This window comes from Oncorhynchus nerka, linkage group LG26 (assembly GCF_034236695.1).
Source record: "Oncorhynchus nerka isolate Pitt River linkage group LG26, Oner_Uvic_2.0, whole genome shotgun sequence".
NCBI lineage: Eukaryota > Metazoa > Chordata > Actinopteri > Salmoniformes > Salmonidae > Oncorhynchus > Oncorhynchus nerka.
The window spans coordinates 22,468,332-22,488,301 of record NC_088421.1 but is presented as its reverse complement, the minus strand read 5'-3'; the positions used below and the strand labels follow the sequence as shown (position 1 = coordinate 22,488,301).

The following is a 19,970-nucleotide window of genomic DNA, read 5'->3' as shown; positions in this document are numbered from 1 at the left end:
GATCATTCAGATATTCCGTAGTTAGGGGCCTACTATTTAAAATCGCCATGACTTCATAGAGAAAGGTACGCAGAGAAGCGGTGTCGAGTCTTCCGTCTGACTGATCAAGAGTGGATGTTAAGACACTTCGTATCGTGCGGATTTGCCTTTCCCAAACACCACCCATGTGACTTGAAGATGGGGTGTTCATGATAAACTGGCATCCAAGTTCCTTCAGTCGTCTTTGATCCATTTCTTTCAGGGCGTCCACAAACTCGCGTCTTGCGCCAATGAAGTTGCTGCCTTGATCACATCTGATTTGACGAACATTACCACGTATGGCAATGAATGAACGCAGGGAATTGATAAAAGCGTCGGTGGTTAAGTCATCAAGCATTTCAATGTGAACTGCTCGGGAGCCCATGCAAGTGAGTAGGAGCCCATAACGCTTTAACTCTCTTCTTCCGTCCTTGGCATAGAAAGGTCCAAAGCAGTCCATCCCGCAGTATGTGAAGGGAGGCGCGGTCTCCATGCGTTCCTTCAGAAGATCTGCCATCCTTTGCCCTTCTGTACATCTTCTGAATTTCCTGCATTTCACACATTTGTAGATGTGAGAGGAAACTGCATTGCTGCATCCTAGGATCCATATACCGTTGGATCGCAGCTCATTGATCGTCATTCCACGTCCTTGGTGTCGTACTCTTTCATGATAGTGCTTGACGAGCAGCACTGACAAGTGGCTATCTCTTGGCAGGTTTGCGGGATGCTTCACATGGGAATGGAGAGTTGCATGAGCCAAGCGACCTCCCACCCTGAGGATACCTTGCTCATCCAGAAATGGACTCAATTTATGCAACTTGCTTGCTTTATCTTTGGTCTTGATGTCTTTCTGGTGCCTAAGGTTGTGTATCTCATGGGAGAAGGCTGCTTCTTGAACCATCTTTATAATGGTGAGCTCTGCCTCTCTCCTTTCTTCTATGCTTGTAGCTTCACTGGACCTCAATTTTAAGCCTATGGCTTCCTTGACACGTCGTTTGAGCCTGGCAATAGCTTTTACCACTCTTGCCCAGTCTGAGAACATATGAAGGTGATCTAGTAATGATCTTTCTTCCTTTGCTTGGGTATCATGGACCAGGGATTTCAGCTCTGGATCATTGTCTGAGAACTCTTCCCCCTTGACTTGTCCTTTTGGGAAGTTCTTCATGCCAAAGAAAGTCTGGACCTGTGAACCAGTTGGAAGCCATGAGCTGTTCTGATGTGAGACCTCTGGAAGCATGATCCGCAGGATTCTCTTCAGAGGTCACATATCTCCATTGTTCGGGATCTGTGCTTTGCTTAATGCGTTGAATACGGTTAGCTACAAAGACGTGGAATCTTCTGGCTTCATTGTTGATGTAGCCAAGAACTACCTTCGAGTCTGTCCAGAAGTATTCCTGTAGACCTTGTATCTCTAGCTCCTTTTTGAGCATGTCACTTGTTCGAACAGCTACCACTGCTGCTGAAAGTTCTAGTCGTGGTATGGTCGTAACCTTGAAGGGGGCGACTCTCGACTTCCCCATAACTAGGGAGCAATGAACTTCTCCTGCGGTGCTGATTGTTCTGAGGTATGAGCACTCTCCATAACCTGAGGTACTAGCGTCAGAGAAGTGATGGAGCTCATAACTCTGCACCTCCTTGAAACTTGATGGCAAGTAGCTTCGTTGGATCCTTACCTCAGACAAGTTGTGTAGACCTTGGAGCCAGAATTCCCACTGAGAACGTAGGTCATCTGGAAGGGGGTCATCCCAGTCGATTTTGTCACGACACATCCGCTGCAAGATCTGCTTCCCCGCCAGGACAAAGGGTGCCACAAACCCAAGCGGATCATATACAGAGGCTACTGTAGACAACACTCCTCTTCTTGTGAGTGGGCGTTCCTTTACAACTACTCTAAACTGGAACTCGTCTGATGCGACACACCACAGTACACCAAGCGCTCTCTCCATGTGTGGTTCACCCAGAGCCGTATCCAGGTCTTTGGCACCCTTGGCACGTTCTTCCTTGGGAATTGTGGCTATAACTTCATTGCTGTTAGAGATAAACTTGTGCAACCGAAGTTTGCCGATGCTGCAAAGCTCTCTTGCTTCTTTCACCAGCTGGGCCGCTTCAGCTTCAGACGATACGCTCGTCAACCCATCATCAACATAAAAGTTCCTTTCTATGAACTGGATAGACTTCTCGCTGAAGCTTCCTCGTCCTTCGGCAGCAAGATGTTTGAGACCATAGTTGGCGCAACCAGGAGATGAAGCTGCGCCGAACAAGTGGACCTTCATACGATACACTGAGGGTTGAGACTCTAGATCTCCATTCTCCCACCAAAGGAACCGTAGATAATCTTGGTCTTCTGCTTTCACATGAAACTGGTGGAACATGCGCTCTACGTCACACATGATTGCAACTGGACCCTTACGAAAACGACAAAGCAATGTGTTTGTCAACTCTGGACTGGTAAGGAGATGATCATTCAAGGATGTCTCTCGAAACTTAGCTGAGCAGTCAAAGACGACTCGTATCTTCCCAGGCTTTTGTGGGTGATAAACCCCATGGTGCGGGATGTACCATGCTGGATGCTTGTTAATTTCGTCTTTAGAGACCTTCTCAGCATCTCCACAAGCTATAGTCTCTTCCATGAATGCTGTGTAGTCCTTGTAGTACTGCTTGTCTCTCCTTAGCCTCCTTTCCAGGCACTTGAGTCGGTGAACTGCACATGTTTTATTGTTCGGCAGATTGGGTCTTTCTTCCTTAAACGGCAGCGGCATCTCATAATGTCCATTGTCCTTACGTCTGATGCCCTCTTTCATTTTCTTCAGGAACCGGATATCCTCTTGAGATATGAGGTCCTCTTCTGCAGCTCTCTCGTTGAAGTCAGATTCAAGCGTCTTGATAATGTCCAGTGTTGTGATTACCTCTCTTACACGTGTCCTACAAACATAGTATACTTGATTTGTGAGGTTGGAAGAAGATTGAAGGCTTGGCATCACATGTCAACGATAACCCGATGACTCACTCCAATAGGGTCGCCATAGTCGATACATGGATTTCCATAGCCGACTATGCTCCAGCCAAGATCTGTTCTCTGAGCAAAAGGCTGATTTCCCTTACCAGACACAATTTCTCTTGGAAGGAGAGCCTGGGAGCAGTTGTAGCCAATTAAGAGACCGACATCACAGCTCTGTTGAGGAGCAATCTCCTCTGCAATGTGTTCAAGATGAGACCATGCTCTTGCAGTCTCTGGAGTAGGAATATGATCTCTATTTGCAGGAATAAACTCTCTCGAGTAGGTCGTTGGCAGAGGGATTTTCTTCTCCAAGTAAAGCCCTCTAACCTGCAAACCAGACAGCTTCTGGCAGGGCACAATGGTATTCCTTGAAGCCATTGTAGAGAGTTTCAGTTGGACTGGCTCCTTCCTTGTATTGAGAGCCTTTGTTGTCTCTTCAAGGATAAAAGTGGTGTCGCTCTGGGTGTCAAGAAGTGCATACACAAGAACTTCACGATCTGGCTCACTTGTGGTTGACACCCATACTGGAATGATTGTGGAGGTGTGAGTGTTGTTAATGTCCCTTACGACTCTGTTAGATATGGCCTCACTTGACGCTCTTGTCCCCTTATCTTGTGAGGTCTTCCTATCCCTTAACCTTTCTTTAGTACGATCTTCGTGCAGGCAGGATGGATGCCTCCTCTGACACGTGTCGCAGGTGTTCCTGTTATCACAATCTTTCGAGCGATGCCCAGGCCTTAAACAGCCAAAGCACAATTTATTCTCTTGAACAAACTTCTGTCGCTCTGCGGTGGGCTTATCCATGAACTTCCAGCATTTGTGGAGACGTGACCTGACTTCTCACAGAAGACACAACTAGTAACAGTATCTTTCTCATCAGAGTTAGTTGCTAATACCCTTGCTCCGGGGCTTTGAATCCTTGGCATCTTAGGTTTTCCATCTTCTCTTGGTTTCAAAGCATGACGGAATGTCACAGGATTGCAAGCGATCGTTGCTTCTCTCGTGAGAAACTTCACAAACTGACTGAAGCTTGGAAAGAGCTCAGTTTCTTCTAAGATGTCTATGACCTTTCTATTCCATCTTGAAGTTAGCCAATCTGGAAGTTTAGCGAGGATCTTTTGGTTTTCATTACAGTCATTAAGCACCTCCAGGCCCTTATTCTGAGACATAGCAGCCTCACAGCTGCGAAGAAAGTCTACAAGGTCTCTAAGTTCAAGACTGTCCTTCGATCCTATCTTAGGCCATGCATTGAGCTTATCTCTGAAGGACTTGGCGATGAGGAATTTGTTTCCGTACCTTTCTTCAAGAATGGTCCATGCAGCATAGTAGGCTGACTCTGTTCCTAACATAAAGTAACTTTCGATGGCTTTCTTGGCAGGCCCACCAATATATTTTCTCAAGTAATATATATTCTCAGTTGCTGGTATGTTCTTCCTGTCTATCAGAGTCTGAAAAGAGACCTTCCAGTCAGTGAACGAGAGTGGTTCTCCATTGAATGTTACTGGTTCTGGTATGGGGAGGCGGCTTTCACTGATTGATTCCGCTAGTAACCTGAACATGGTCTTGGTGCCATCTTCTTGCTGTGTGCTTGTCACAACATGTTGTGGTGAGAGACTGTGAAATGAGCCACTTCTGTGCATGACTTCTTTCACAGATTTGCAGTTAGAGAGTAGTTCTCTCTTCTCGTCCTCTGAGTTCTCACTGTAGCTCCCTTCAGTAACCACGAGCACAACCGTTCCTTGATTTTAACTGGCGGCTTTATTCTGTAGTTTTAGTCAGAGTTATCACCTTCCGTGAGAACTATAAAGTAAATGAAAAATACAGTTAAGCACACTCTTACAACCTTATCTTACGAGTGACTTATTAGCTTGGTATAACTCTGAAGTGCTTACATACATAACAGTTTAACCGGCGTTATAAACGGGTTCAGATTGAAAACATGAATAAACGAGAAAAAAAACTCATTGGCTGCTTATTACAGAAGGGAGGAAATCAAACTTCACACTTATTATTCCTGGCATGAATGAATTCACACTTCATCCTAACATACACTCTTCAACCTTTATGAACTACACCCGATGACATGAAAACTTAGCTAACGCAGCGCAGGATTGCCTTCCCTCCAAAAGTGTGTTGCTACAATAAGGATCCCAGTTACAACAGTATTAGCTACGTAGTTCCGCTTGTATTATCATTTCCCCCGCACAGCGGACACATATACAATTCAAACAAAAGACAACGACATAACCTGTAAGTCTTAACTGTCAGTTACAGTCTACATCCCTTTCTTAACCACTCTCTCCTTCTCTCAGTGCGGGAACGTTACCTGTCTACATCCCTTTCTTACCCTCTCTCTCCTTCTCTCAGTGCGGGAACGTTACCTGTCTACATCCCTTTCTTACCCTCTCTCTCCTTCTCTCAGTGCGGGAACGTTACCTGTCTACATCCCTTTCTTAACCACTCTCTCCTTCTCTCAGTGCGGGAACGTTACCTGTCTACATCCCTTTCTTACCCTCTCTCTCCTTCTCTCAGTGCGGGAACGTTACCTGTCACATTTCGCTGTCTGGAGGAGAATCTGAAGATCGATAAGCGCGTGACGCGTTTCGTGCTGCCCATCGGAGCCACCATCAACATGGACGGTACAGCCCTGTACGAGGCGGTGGCAGCCATCTTCATCGCTCAGATGAATGACATCAACCTGGACGCAGGACAGATCGTTACCGTCAGGTAGGCCTCTTCTTTACCACTAACAGCCCTGGCCCAGGGGGTTTCTTAGGGTACTTTTGTGTTGAGGTGTGTTACCTGGGTGTAATATATTATGCTTTTAGGTATAGTACTCAAGTGCAGTGATGTTTTTACGGTTGTCATGCTCTGTATGTATGTAAGAGAAAGCTGTGTCACTTCCTCCATGGGTTTTTGTACCTTGAAATAGTCATCTAACTGTAGGTTTATTGTATGTATCAGTTGTGCTTGCTGATGACTTTTATGAGTCACATGCTAATGCATTCTGTGGTGACAATGTCTTGGAATGAGAAACGTGTGTGTAACGTCAATTCCCTCTTCTCCTTCCTCTCCCTCACTCCTTCCCCTTCTCTCCTCTCAGTATGACAGCCACCCTGGCCAGTGTGGGAGCGGCAAGTATTCCCAGCGCAGGCCTGGTCACCATGCTGTTGATCCTTACAGCTGTGGGCCTGCCCACCCAGGACATCAGCCTGCTCATTGCTGTCGACTGGCTGCTGTGAGTCACATACACACAATCACTGTGATGTTACACTTCAGATACTCTGGTCTTTGTTTTCAACAACATGATGACATTAGACTACAATGATTCAATGTTGCTCATTATCTCTATGAAAGAAAAGTAGGGTACGTCAAACTCTGTCAAAATGTAACGCATATTGTCAACTGTAAAGTGTAGAGTGGTACTTAGCTGTAGATGCCATTGCTATTGTTGGCATCTACTCATCCATGAGAGCTCCTATCTTGTAGTGTACCTGTAACACAGTGATCAGTCATGGCTGACTCCAGCATTGTCTGTCTGTTGGGCCAGTGACAGAATGCGTACCTCAATCAACGTGGTGGGCGACTCATTTGGTGCTGGGATTGTGGACCACCTGTCCAGGGCAGAGCTAGCTGAGATTGACGCCGAGATCCTCTCCCCTGAGGATGAGGAGTTCATCCCCCCGCCCCCTGTCCTCACCGAGATAGACCTGGTGGACCCCAAGAGACCTCCCGAGTTACCCCCACGCTCCCCCCGCCCGCCCAAACTCAACCACCACGGCCACTCCAACCTGTCACAGATCTACTCCATCACCAACTCTCCCCGCTCCGTCCGCTCTCCATCCCCCCATTCTGTCCGCTCTCCCTCCCCGCGCTCCAACTGTTCCCACTCCCACTCCCCACGGCCCTCTGCCTTCCGTACCCATTCCCCACGCATCCTCCGCAGAACAGAGCCTGGCTACTGCGCCCTGCCAAGCCACGACAACCAGGTAGGCAGGGTTACAGCTACCACTAGTCCTAGGGCTCAATCCTAACTTCTTGTTAATCATGTATTGATATCAAGGGAATATTTGTGTGAACATTTGAGTTGGATGGTCCTTTGATGGCCTGTCTCTGACTTTATTCCTCTTTGTCCTTCCAGATCCCCACACTCCCTCGCTCCCACAGAGTGAGAGACAGAGGGGATAGAGACAGAGGGGATAGAGACAGAAGGGAAAGAGACAGGGAAAGAGACAGGGAAAGAGACAGAGAGAGAGATAGAGAGAGAGATCGAGGAAGAGAGAGGGAGAGACTGCGGGGGCGAGACAGCGACCGATATCAGAGCGAGACAGAGGAAGAGGAGGAGAGGGATAGGGTGCTGGATGAAGGGAGTGAAGGAGAAGAGAGTGACGACACTGCTTACGACCGCAGGAACACCATCCTGCCCTGCGACCTACCCTGATTGGGACGCCTCTATGAAAACACTTCTGTTTTACCACAGTTTCACGACACTTCCCCCAATTTACTGCTCTCTACCACCTAGTACCACTGGTGTTTTTGATAGGGGTCTGGGTTGGTGGATGCAGTGCTCTACAAATGGTTACTATTTAGTAGTTGTCTGATTTGAGTGTTCTTGTGTGATTTGAGTCCTGTTTGACATGATCAGGGATCAATAAGCTTGCTTTGAGCGATGACGATATTTATGTTGCTATGGCAACACCCTTTAATAATCTTTCAAAAAAGAGCCCATGCCCTAACTTTTACGCTTCAGTGTGCTGCAGAAGGGAGCTTTAACTTAGTGTTGTGTCTTCTGTCAACCCAGCTCTATTCTCTGATAATCATTGTCTTGTTCTAATCATTTCAGCTAGCCAGTTCCTCAACCTTATCCTCTACCCTCTAGCGTGGCTGAGAGAGACGCAGTACTGAGATCTTGGTGTTCAGTGTCAGTCAACGTACAATCAGAAATGTTCTCTTCTCAACTTCCAAAAGGTCATCTGTAGAACGTCGTCCATCTCCAGCTGTACTGTATCGAATGATTCAACAAATAAATATTAATTCTACTTATATGTAAGTTCAAATGTGAGATAAACTTGCGTGTAGCAACTATATGTAATTAAAGGTAACAAACACACTGTAGTCAAACTATTTTTATACTATTCTACCTCCTCTCTCTCTCTTCTCTTCCTCTCCTTGTCCTCTACAAACTCAACACTTCACTTGTCTTTACCTCAACTTGTACCTCAACTTGTCCTGAAATGACAATCATAATACGGTTATTGTTGTTAATATTGTTATTTCTCAGTACGTATGGTTAGTCATTTTTTGTCATCGTCTGTTGTCTGAAATGATGGTTGTTAGTAATTTTATACATTTTTTCCAGCACAACAGTCTTCAGTCTGTGTTGCACAGCAGAGTCTGTTTTCATTTTGATTCACGTATTCATTTACTTGTTGTTTCATTACTCTTATAAGTCTTGTACTTTAATTATTTATTGGTTAATTAAGAGATATTCTCATTGGTTCTGTCATATTGATTTGTTTTCCTCTGTCCCTCTGAAATGCCTTTCATTGAAGGTCATTACTGCCGACCCAAATCCTTCAGTCTTAATGCAGGTTTGCAGATCCAGGTTTTGTGTATATTGTATGTAATAAAATCTTAGAGATTTATTTAAATTACACTGACAAAGATTTGGTTATTTCTGTACCTTGTGTAAAAACTGTGTACAGATTAGTACTACAAAAAGGGGACACACGTCAATATTTTGTGACTAAAGACAGTGATGAAATCCAGTGGACAAGGATATTACTGGACGTTCAAGTTGCAACTGGCACACCAGACCCCGAACACACACACACACACACACACACACACACACACACACACACACACACACACACACACACACACACACACACACACACACACACAAACACAGCTTCACATTTACACATTGATGAGGCAAAGACACACAGAGATATCAACACACTTAATCCTCTCAAAGACGAGTTGGGGAGGGAGGGAGAGAGCGAGGGAGGGAGGGAGGGAGGGAGAGAGCGATGGAGGGAGGGAGGGAGAGAGCGAGGGATGGAGGGAGGGAGAGAGCGAGGGATGGAGGGAGGGAGAGAGCGAGGGAGGGAGGGAGGGAGGGAGGGAGGGAGGGAGGGAGGGAGGGATGGAGGGAGGGAGGGAGAGAGCGAGGGATGGAGGGAGGGAGGGAGAGAGCGAGGGAGGGAGGGAGGGAGAGAGCGATGGAGGGAGGGAGGGAGGGAGAGAGCGAGGGATGGAGGGAGGGAGAGAGCGAGGGGATGGAGGGGGAGAGAGCGAGGGAGGGAGGGAGGGGGAGGGAGGGAGAGAGTGAGGGATGGATGGAGGGAGGGAGGGAGAGAGCGGAGGGATGGAGGGAGGGAGGGGAGAGAGCGAGGGATGGAGGGAGGGAGAGAGCGAGGGATGGAGGGAGGGAGAGAGCGAGGGATGGAGGGAGGGAGAGAGCGAGGGATGGAGGGAGGGAGAGAGCGAGGGATGGAGAGGAGAGGAATTGAAGAACGGCAGATGGCCAGAAAGACGTCAATCCAACTCATTCTTCCAGACAGCATAGGGCACTGTGGGTAATTGCAAACAGGACTGACGTTAGTGCTGGGACCCTGCACGTCACGGAGAGAGGAGGAGAGGATGAGAGAAACAGGTAGATAATAAGGGAAAGCTTCAGGCCACAACAGGCCACCACCACCTAGTGAACCCAGTGAACAGGGACAGACATGCCTCGACTCTCTGGGTGAAGGTATTCAACAAAACAGACAGACTATGATTCATTACTCTATTTATTGTAGTGAACTGAGTCTTTTCGGCTCACATACAGGAATTTCTTACACAACAAGATTGCCACTTGTATTTTTTTGTCAATTCAATGAATAGCAACCAAAAACAAGCATAAATCACTCAAAACCACAAAATGAGTTGTCCATATATTACACTGGAAACATCTAACCCGCAACACGACATCGGAATGTCAGCCAACCCGGAGGGGGGGGGGGGGGTCAGGGTATGTAATCATTGGGACAGTCATCAAGCAGTGAGGGTATGAAGAGACTCATCTGCTCAAACCGTCAGTGTTGCTGAAAACCCATCAACTCATTTCAACTTCACTTCAGTCTGGCTTTTCTCCAGTTTTATTTAGAAGCATTTCTCTCTTTTAGCAACAGTCAGTGAGTTTCCTCAGTCCTCCCTGGCAGAGTAGGGTATGGAACTGGTGGATGTTATTTCTATGTAGAGGATGGTTATTGATGCCATTACATTAGTGTCACACTTGTCGCATGTTTATTTAATCCCACCTGCACATTTCACCATTTCTGCCAACTAGGCTTTTTCAGGGCGGAGGGTGAAGAATGTTGCAGAAAGAAATGCATTACAGACATGAAAGCACTGTTACTTATGGGATTTTATTGTATGGTTGTCGCATAAAATTGATGTTGTTTGTATAATTCATTATTGTTTACAAAGTTTTTTCTGCAAAATACACAGTACATGTTTCTTCTGGCTTCATGGCTCAGAAGAAGCAACCACAGAGTCCTCAGTATGATGTCGCTGAACTGGGATGACTGGGAGGATTTCCACTGAATGCTTTGACCTCTAGAGACTAAAGAGATAGTTGCAAGGAGGGAAATCAACTCATTCCTTTGGGGTGCGTGTGAAGTGGGAACTCAAATGATCCAATCTGCTCTCTCACCAAGTTAAACAGATGGTGTCTAAACCTACCAATAATATCATACATTGAACATATTATGTCAACATTTTGAAAGACTAGACATTTTGGTTGTTGTTGTTTAGATAATTGTTTTGTGGTGAAGTGGACATCTGCTGACTCATCTCCCCTCTGTTAACAAAACAGGGACTCATTTAGATAACTGATCAAATACTATCTTTATTAAATACAACAAATATAAACAGGGTTTACAGTCATAGAGCACATACTGATAACCACACACACGTGGATACACACACACACACGCACACGCACACACACACACACACGCACACGCACACGCACACACACACACACACAAACACACCCACGTAAGCACGCACTCAATCACATACTGGTACACACACACACACACACACACACACAGTCATAGAACACATACTGGTAACCATACACACACATATACACATACACACACAACCCACTCTCTTATACAATCTGTGCAGCTCACAATCTCTGATCATAAGAACATATTTATAAAGCACAGTATAAACACTGAACACTGTGCAAAGCATTTTGTTAAGACACATTCTAAGTAGGCAAGATAATTGAGGCACCATGGTAACATGGACAGGGGCAGGGATGTGTCTTTGGATGACCAGTAAAGTACTTCTACCCAGTGGGGTGAGTGTGGATTTAGGCCAGTGGTATCTACTAGTGTTAGCCCTGCACAGCCATTCGGAGGAAGGGTCAGCTGGAAGCCTGACAGGTCCAGGATCAGATTTCCCTGCCGCCCAGCCTAGCTGTCTCCATTACACACTGAAAACTCTCCACTGGCCCAGGACCAACACTTAGGGCTGCTCTCTGTTTGCACCACAGCCCCCAGGCTGATCTCTTTGTGTTCCACGTCACCACAATATCACTGCAGAGCATTTCTGCCATAGCTTTCAGAGACGGTGCCCAGTCCCATCAGGACATTCAGACTGTTTTTACACATAGTCCTCTTTAAAAGAAGTGATCTTTGAATGAGGACTCAACTCTTTTGTCAGTTCACTTCACCTATCCTGTGGTCCGAGTCCTCTTTGCATTGCCATGTTTAGAAAGGAACCAAGATCTTTTTCCAAAATGCACTCCAGGGTTTTACAAAGTGCAGTGCAGGACAAGACATTCCATCAAAACGTGTTATCGGACAGCTATATACACCTGCTTACATTTTGAAAGCGAATAGACTGCATTTTGTGAAAAAAGGGGAGAAATAATCATTTTAATCAGAAGACACTACTACATGTAAATATGATTGGTTACAGAATAAATAGCAGAAGAATAACTGCAGATGAAATAATACTGTAATTGAATATTGTCCACCCAATGTAGGCTACCGCCCTTTTAAGAGCTAGAATTGATTTTGGACCCTATGTTGTGATTCTCACCAAACATGTTGTTGTCTTCTCACACTATTCAAACCCCACAATCAAATAAACAGTTTATGAACCTCTCTTAGCCTATAGATCACATATGGCAAACAAATCATCTGAACTAAAAACTAAACATTTCTGTGGCAATCGCTAATCAATATAAAAACATCAGGTTTTTTTCCATGAACCTGCACATCCACTTCTCTCTTTTGTGGCACCAATGTGAGTGGTTACGGCAAGGGAAACAATGCTGCAGTAGCCTAGTGTGTCGTGCGGAAATAATGACAAGTGAACCTGGGGAGCTTTGTGTTCACATTGCCCTAAAAAAGGAATCAAACCTCGGAATTCAAGAGAACCGAACTCAGACCAGCTCTCGAGATGATCTCAGTTCGGTTTGCTTAGGGGGCTCTTCTGAGGGGGTCTGAGTTCTTTGAGAGTGTTCACGCTGCACAAAAACAGTTGCAAACTGCACTGGGTTCACAAAAATGGTAAAAACGCCCTTAGTCAACCCTCTACACACATTCAAAACGGCCCTGTGCATTTAGCTAGCTAGCACACAATAACAAATAAAATGGCACTGCAATTCACTCATGTCTTAAAAACACCAACATTTACAATTGCTAGAGTTGTATGTACTGTATAAACTGTTATTACAATCTGGTAAATATATCATAAATAAATATACATTCTGTTTCAGCTGTTTTTATTGTCAATATGATGGCATCATACTCGATTCTCAGTGACATTAGCAAAACGCAAGCTGTCACAATATCTGCCATGGACTCATCAGTTCTGTTTGTAGTAAACGGTGTAAGCCATTGACGGTGCAAGCGTGCAAGTAAGTCCTTCTCCTTTACTTTGCCATCCTCCTTTATCTTTCTCTCTATTTAGCTTAGAGGCAGAGTACCAGGGTTGTATTCAGCAGATCCTCTGTCTATCAATCTATCCTGTCTCACACCTGAGTGACCAGGGGTTCCCTGAGGTACACGTTGCCTTTGTTCTCCCACCCGTCCTGCCCCGCACACAGTCCTGACAGCAGTGTCCCATTGAGGGGGTTACAGATTCCCTTGCAGTCGCCCACATACAGGGGAGTGTAATCTCCCTCCCCCTTGTCTCCCTCCTCATCCTCACCCTCCCAGAGAGAGGTGCTGATGTGGGTGTACTCACTGATTTTCTCGAGACACTCCGTCTCTCGGTGATAGAAGTAGCTGAAGTTGGACACAATGACGGGGACTGGCAGGGAGATGGTGAGCACACCAGCGATGGCACACATGGAGCCCACCAGCTTGCCCCCCAGAGTCGTAGGGTACATGTCCCCGTAGCCCACTGTCGTCATGGAGACCACGGCCCACCAGAAGGCCTCGGGGATGCTGGTGAACACCGTGTCGGGGCTGTCCGCCTCGGCGAAGTAGACAGCGCTGGAGAAGAGGATGACTCCGATGAAGAGGAAGAAGATGAGCAGGGCCAGCTCTCTCAGGCTGGCCTTCAGAGTCTGGCCCAGGATCTGCAGGCCCTTGGAGTGACGCGACAGCTTGAATATCCTGAACACCCTGACCAGCCTAATGACCCTGATGATGGCCAAAGACATGCCCGGGTCCTTGTTGGAGGTTTTGTCCCTGGCCAGCTCTGTGCCCAGAGTGACGAAGAAGGGAATGATGGCGAGGAAGTCGATAGTGTTCATCACGTCCTTGAAGAAGTGGAGCTTACTGGGGGAGCTGGCTAAGCGCATAATGAGCTCAAAGGAGAACCAGAAGATACATATGGTCTCCACCTGGAAGAAGGGGTCATGGAAAGCACTGCCAGTGGGAGGGACCAGGATGGTGATGTTGGGGAGGGTAGGATGGGGCTGGTAGGTGAATTTCTGGAGGGAGAGAAGGAGAGAGGGAAAGTGAGTGGTGTTAGAAATTAAGCAGGAGAGATTGAGAGGAGATAAAACAGTGAAGGGGGGATGACCGTGGTTCAGACAAGAGATAACAAACAGGGTTGTAACGTCTCCTTCCAACTCACACCCTCCAACACGTAGATCCCCTGAACGCAGCTCACTCTCCAGATCCCAATCACCTGGATTCTAATCACCTGTTCACACACCTGTATGTCATTATCACACACTATTTAGTTCAGTTCTTTGCACCCCGTCACTGTGAGGTTTTGTTTGTTTTGTGACACATGTCTTTCAGAGCGCTGGTGTTCCTGTGATGTACTCCTCCCGTGTATTATAGTTTTTGCCTGCCTCACTAACAACGCCTTTTGCCTATTCCCTGCCTGTACTTTAGCCTATCGGATTTCCTGTTATCAACCTATTGCCTGATCTCCTGGACGACGTTCCTAGCCTTTTCCCTGCCTGTACTGTTGCCCTGTTGGACCCCCTGTGTATGACCTTCTGCCTGCCCCTGGACCCAGCTACCTGCCTCCTCCTGTGGTCCTTTGCAATAAACACCTGCTGCGCCCTGCGCTTGAAACCAGCTCTCTGTCTCCCCTCGTGTTCATTACAAAGGTAATGAAGGACATAAATGAATTGATAAGAAATAGTAATGAGGGAAGGTTAGACAGAGGTCGGGGAGAACCATGATGACTACAGTAAACATGAGAAGGAGGAGAAGTGATTATTTTAAAGGTGGCAAAGTTTTTGTCAGCACATGTGTAAAATGCTTCTGTCATCACGGTCTGATTAAGACTGTGATAACTGTAATACTGTGTATAACTTCACTTGTGTAATCACACTTTCTCTTTCCTTCCACAGACCTTGATGCAAATGTGTTTCGTCTCTATATTTAAACAGAAGAAAAACATTATCGAGCATGACTGCATGTGACAACGGCTAATGTTACAGCACAGCGTCTGGACTGACTGACCAATCTGACACTTCATTTCATCCTGACAATGTTTTCTAAGAAGCAGTCTTGGGGTTCAAAGTGAGACAGTCAAATTTAGATTTTATGGTATGTCCAGCCATAAGACGGATTGGAGGCAAATGGCTCAGAATTGTTATTGCCTATGATAAAATTGTAGTGAAGCAAAAGTCTATGATACTGATGTGTGTTAGTGCCTGTCCGTGTACCTGCATGAGTGTGCCTGTGTGAGGTGCATATACAGCAGTTGTTTGTTTGTGCATATACTGCATATGTTAGTCTCTATGTAGAGGCCTGGAATGCTTTTACCAACTGAAATGACAGTGACATTTGCCCTCACATTTGTCACCCACTTTAGTTCCATTTCTCCTCACCTTTATGAGGTTGAAAAGCCATGATCACACTGCCCCGACAGACATTCTCACTCTTTGTCACCCAATAAGAAAGGGATAACAACTAGCCGCTCATTCCAAATGGTCACAGAACCATTACAGTCTTTCAATACTGTATGTCTAGAGCTTCCGTCGCAACGGGAGGTGGTCGTCTTGTAAAAGACAAGGATTTATTTTCAGTTGCTGCCACCTATGCTGCCATTTTGAGTCTGTACAGAGCGCTGTGTGTCTTCTGTCAGATGTTCTGATCATGTGAGTGTGTGTGAGTGACTGAGTGAGTGTGAGAGGTCGGGTGTGTGCATATGCGCTTCGGTAAGACCCACCATATACCTTGTGTTCTGTGCTTTTGCATGATCCCTCAAAATCCAAAGGCAGCTAAGCCAACCTTGTCGGTAAGCCACTTGGCAGGTGAAGTACATTTCATTTTGTGCGAGTCATCAAATAGGTGTTCTGTACTACTCTTTCCATGCCTCTTTCAGTGGGTATGAGTCAGTGTGTTTATTAATGGGAACCAACGTTTACATGTTGATGTGCTCTTAGGGTTGTCCTTACGCTATATATAGCTCCTTTAGATCTCTAAGGAGTAACGTGAGACACACTCCTCTCCACTCTCCTCTTCTGCACTCCACTTTCACTTACCCTCTCTCCCTCTTTCTCTCCCTCTTTCTCTCCCTCTCTCTTTCTCTCCCTCTCTCCCTCTTTCTCTCCCTCTTTCTCTCCCTCTCTTTCTCTCCCTCTTTCTCTCCCTCTCCCTCTCTCCCTCTTTCTCTCCCTCTTTCTCTCCCTCTCTCCCTCTTTCTCTCTCTCGGTTTATATGTTCCTATCAACTCCATCTATTCCCATACGGAGTCGTCTTGGCAGTGATCCTGGAGCACCAGTCAATGTGAGACACAGATGGACAGTGATCTGGAGATACCATCAATAAAGCATAATGTTCTTTGTGCAGTCCATATTTACCCCTCCCTTCCTGCCCCTCGTCTCTCTCTGTCCCACCCCTTTTTCTCTCCCGCTCTTACCTGCAACCTCCCTCTTTCTCTAGTTCCCTAACTGTGATTCTCTCTCTCCTCCAACCTATTTCTCTTGTTTTCCTACCACACTAGTTCCCCCTCTCCTCACCCCCCACTCTTCCCATTCCTTTCCCTCAATTTTAATGACATGACTAAAATAATCTCAGAAATGTGTGTGTGTGTGTGTGTGTGTGTGTGTGTGTGTGTGTGTGTGTGTGTGTGTGTTGGTGGGTGTGTGTGTCGCATGTTGTGTTTAACCCTGTAAGGGGCCTGTGTCGTCACATATGTAGTATTTATGTTCCACAGGGTGACATCTGTCATTGACTTTCACCAACTGTCATCCACTAACTGTCATCCTTCACTAACTGTCATCCTTTACTAATTGTCATCCTTCACTGACTATTGACGATCACCCCATCATCAGTCTCCGAATGTGCTAACCTCTGTTCTCTTAGCACCCTGTCGAGATGCATTCCTTACTCTTTCATCCTCTCTTCATCCCTCTCTTCATTCCTCTCTTCATTCCTCTCCTTCCTCTATCTGTGCTTTATGTACATCTCCCGCAGCCTCTCCTTTCTCCTGGTCCATTTGTTTGTTTCCTTTTCTACTATTCTCTGTTTCTCTCTCATTCTCTCTCTCCTGTGTGTCATTTCTGTTTGGCCCTCAGGCCCCTGGCCCCACAATAGCCCCCTCTCACCTCTCGGAGCTCCTTCTCGTTCCTGAAGTCAGGCAGCGTCTCCAAGCAGAAGATGGCGATGGACACCACAATGACCATGACGCTGATGATGGCGATGATGCGTGCGCCCGAGGAGGATTCTGGGTGCTCAAAAAGCATCCAAACCTTCCTCTGCATCTCGTTCTCAGGCAGCGCAGGCACCTCCTCCTTGGGGAAGCCCTCATCCTCCTTGAAGCGTTCCATGATCTCCTCACCAAGCTCATAGAAGCGCAGCTCATCCAAGAACACATCCAGGGGCACGTTGGCAGGCCGCCGCAGCCGCCCGCCAGACTGGTAGAAGTAGAGGATGGCGTCAAAGCAGTTCCGGTTCCGGTCCAGGAACAGCTCATTGCGCAGAGGGTCAAAGTAGCGAATTCTACGGTTAGGGTCCCCCAGGAGGGAGTCAGGGAACTGGGCCAGAGTGCGGAGCTGTGTCTCGTACCGCATCCCCGACACGTTGATGGCTAGCCGCTCCGTCAGGGCCCAGCCCCCCTTCCACAGGGAGCCTGAGCGACGACAGCTTTCCCTTTTCCCCTCAACCCTCTCCTTTTCACTGCCGTTGTTCTCTGTCTCCTTCTCTCCCTTCTCCGCCTTGTTGCGCTGGTCCTTGGTCTCCTTGTCGCTCTCGCTCACCTCCTCTGGGAGATGTTTCTTGTCTCCTTCTCCTCCTCCTTCACCTCCACCCTTGTCATGGTTCTCCATTCCTTGGTCTGTCATTCAGCTTCTATTTAGTTCTTTGTGAGGACAGTTTGTCCCCTTACTCTAGAGAGAAATGCACAACGCTGCTGAAGTTATCAAGAAACATATCAGGTACTGCAGAAGAAGAGACATATCAGGTAAAGGCAGATAAAGAAGTGGGAGGAGAAACAACTCACATTATTGGCAATTTTAATACTCATAATTATTTAATGGAAATGTAAGCGTTAAGTAATTTACGCCAATTCACCCGCAAATACACTACCGGTCAAGAATTTTAGAACACCTACTCATTCAGGGGTTTTTCTTTATTTTTACTATTTTCTACATTGTAGAATAACAGCTTTGCACACTCTTGGCATTCTCTCAACCAGCTTCACATGGAATACCTTTCCAACAGTCTTGAAGGAGTTCCCACATGTGCTGAGCACTTGTTGGCTGCTTTTCCTTCACTCTGCGGTCTGACTCATCCAAAACCATCTCAATTTGATGGAGGTCGGGGGATTGTGGAGTCATCTGATGCAGCCCTCCATCACTCTCCTTCTTGGTCAAATAGCCCTTACACAGCCTGGAGGTGTGCTGGGTCATTGTAACTGACTTGCCTGGTTAAATGAAGGTTACATTTCAAAAATAAAATAAAAATGTCCTGTTGAAAAACCAAATGATAGTCCCACTAAACCCAAACCAGATGGGATGGCGTATCGCTACAGAATGCTGTGGTAGCCATGCTGGTTAAGGGTGCCTTAAATTCTAAATAAATCACAGACAGTGTCACCAGCAAAGCACCCCCACACCATAACACCTCCTCCTCCATGCTTTATGGTGGGAAATACACATGCGGAGATCATCCGTTCACACACACAGCGTCTCACAAAGACACGGCGGCTGGAACTAAAAATCGCCAATTTGGACTCCAGACCAAAGGACAAATTTCCACCGGTCTAATGCCCATTGCTCGTGTTTCTTGGCCCAAGTAACCCTCTTCTTCTTATTGGTGTCCTTTAGTCATGGTTTCTTTGCAGTAATTCAACCATGAAGGCTTGATTCACACAGTCTCCTCTGAACAGTTGATTTTGAGATGTGTCTGTTACTTGAACTCTGTGAAGCATTTATTTGGGCTGCAATTTCTGAGGCTGGTAACTCTAATGAACTTATCCTCTGCAGCAGAGGTAACTCTGGGTCTTCCATTCCTGTGGCGATCTTCATGAGAGCCAGTTTCATAATAGCGCTTGATGGTTTTTGCGACTGCACTTGAAGAAACTTTCAAAGTTCTTGAAATGATCCACACTGAGTGGCCTTCATGTCTTAAAGTAATGATGGACTGTCATTTCCTTTTGCTTATTTGAGCTGATCTTGCCATAATATGGACTTGGTCTTTTACCAAATAGGGCTATCTTCTGTATACCCTGCCTACCTTGTCACAACACAACTGATTGGCTCAAACACATTAAGAAGGAAAGAAATTCCACAAATGAACTTTTAAGAAGGCACACCTGTTAATTTAAATGCATTCCAGGTGACTACCTTGCGAAACTGGTGAGAGAATGCCAATAGTTTGCAAAGCTGTCACAAAGGCAAAGGGTGGCTATTTGAAGAATCTCAAATACAAAATATATTTAGATTTGTTTAACACTTTTTTGGTTACTACATGATTCCATATGTGTTATTTCATCATTTATTCTACAATGTAGAAAATAGTTCAAATAAAGAAAAACCCTTGAATGAGTCGATGTTCTGAAAGTCTTGACCGGTAGAATGCAAGACACATTTTACATCTACAGTACAGAATAACAAATAAAAGCATGAACTAGACAGGTGTTATTTCAATCAGAACCGTTAACCTTTATGTTCGGTCAGAATGACTATTTCTTTAATCAGAACATTAGTCTTTACAGTCGACACAGCCATTATTAGAATAACACAGAGTCCTACTCATAAACATCCTAGTTACATGCCATGCCCAAGCATGCTGCTGTGAAGTAACCATATTATTGGTGTTATTTACAAGAAGCAGCCTGCACTGTTCCACTCACCCCTCTGTCAGTCAGCTACTGTTGAAAGAGACTAATTACTCAAGAGAATCACGGTGCCTCCACTACTGTACCTCCGCCACAGGGTATCTGTCTGGCTGTCTGTCTGTCTGGCTGTCTGTCTGTCTGCACCATGGCTCCTTCAGGGGTAGTGTTAATCTGTCTGCTGATA

The 19,970-nt window shown here is 46.1% G+C and overlaps 2 protein-coding genes across 3 annotated transcripts in view; one reads left to right on the top strand and one right to left on the bottom strand.

Moving 5' to 3' along the window:
• The window catches only part of LOC115121665 (excitatory amino acid transporter 2-like), a 142,037-nt gene extending 133,380 nt beyond the window's left edge, over positions 1 to 8,657 (top strand). Inside the window, exons 8-11 of the mRNA XM_065010261.1 lie at positions 5,549 to 5,743; positions 6,120 to 6,254; positions 6,567 to 7,005; positions 7,158 to 8,657. Of these exons, the coding sequence (XP_064866333.1) occupies positions 5,549 to 5,743; positions 6,120 to 6,254; positions 6,567 to 7,005; positions 7,158 to 7,457 (1,069 nt within the window). The 3' untranslated portion in view covers positions 7,458 to 8,657. The remainder of the gene's footprint in view (positions 1 to 5,548; positions 5,744 to 6,119; positions 6,255 to 6,566; positions 7,006 to 7,157) is intronic.
• Positions 8,658 to 10,893: 2,236 nt separating this feature from the next.
• Positions 10,894 to 19,970, bottom strand: LOC115121669 (potassium voltage-gated channel subfamily A member 1-like). Of its 2 annotated transcripts, XM_065010262.1 has the most exons (3): positions 19,802 to 19,970; positions 17,055 to 17,834; positions 10,894 to 13,970 (listed from the first exon to the last, which is right to left on the bottom strand). In XM_065010262.1, exons 2-3 carry the CDS (start codon positions 17,787 to 17,789, stop codon positions 13,062 to 13,064), a joined length of 1,644 nt encoding a protein of 547 aa, XP_064866334.1. In that variant the 5' UTR covers positions 17,790 to 17,834; positions 19,802 to 19,970; the 3' UTR covers positions 10,894 to 13,061. The 2 variants fall into 2 exon arrangements, with proteins under 2 accessions (XP_064866334.1, XP_029506647.1); XM_029650787.2 differs by lacking the exon at positions 19,802 to 19,970 and having other exon boundaries at positions 17,055 to 17,899.

Excerpts from the sequence above, each read along its gene's own strand:
- LOC115121669 (XM_065010262.1), bottom strand. The coding sequence starts at position 17,789 with ATGACAGACCAAGGAATGGAGAACCATGACAAGGGTGGAGGTGAAGGA. Across the intron at positions 13,971-17,054 it reads ACGAGAAGGAGCTCCGAGAG|AAATTCACCTACCAGCCCCA; the intron begins GTGAGAGGGGGC and ends CTCTCCCTCCAG.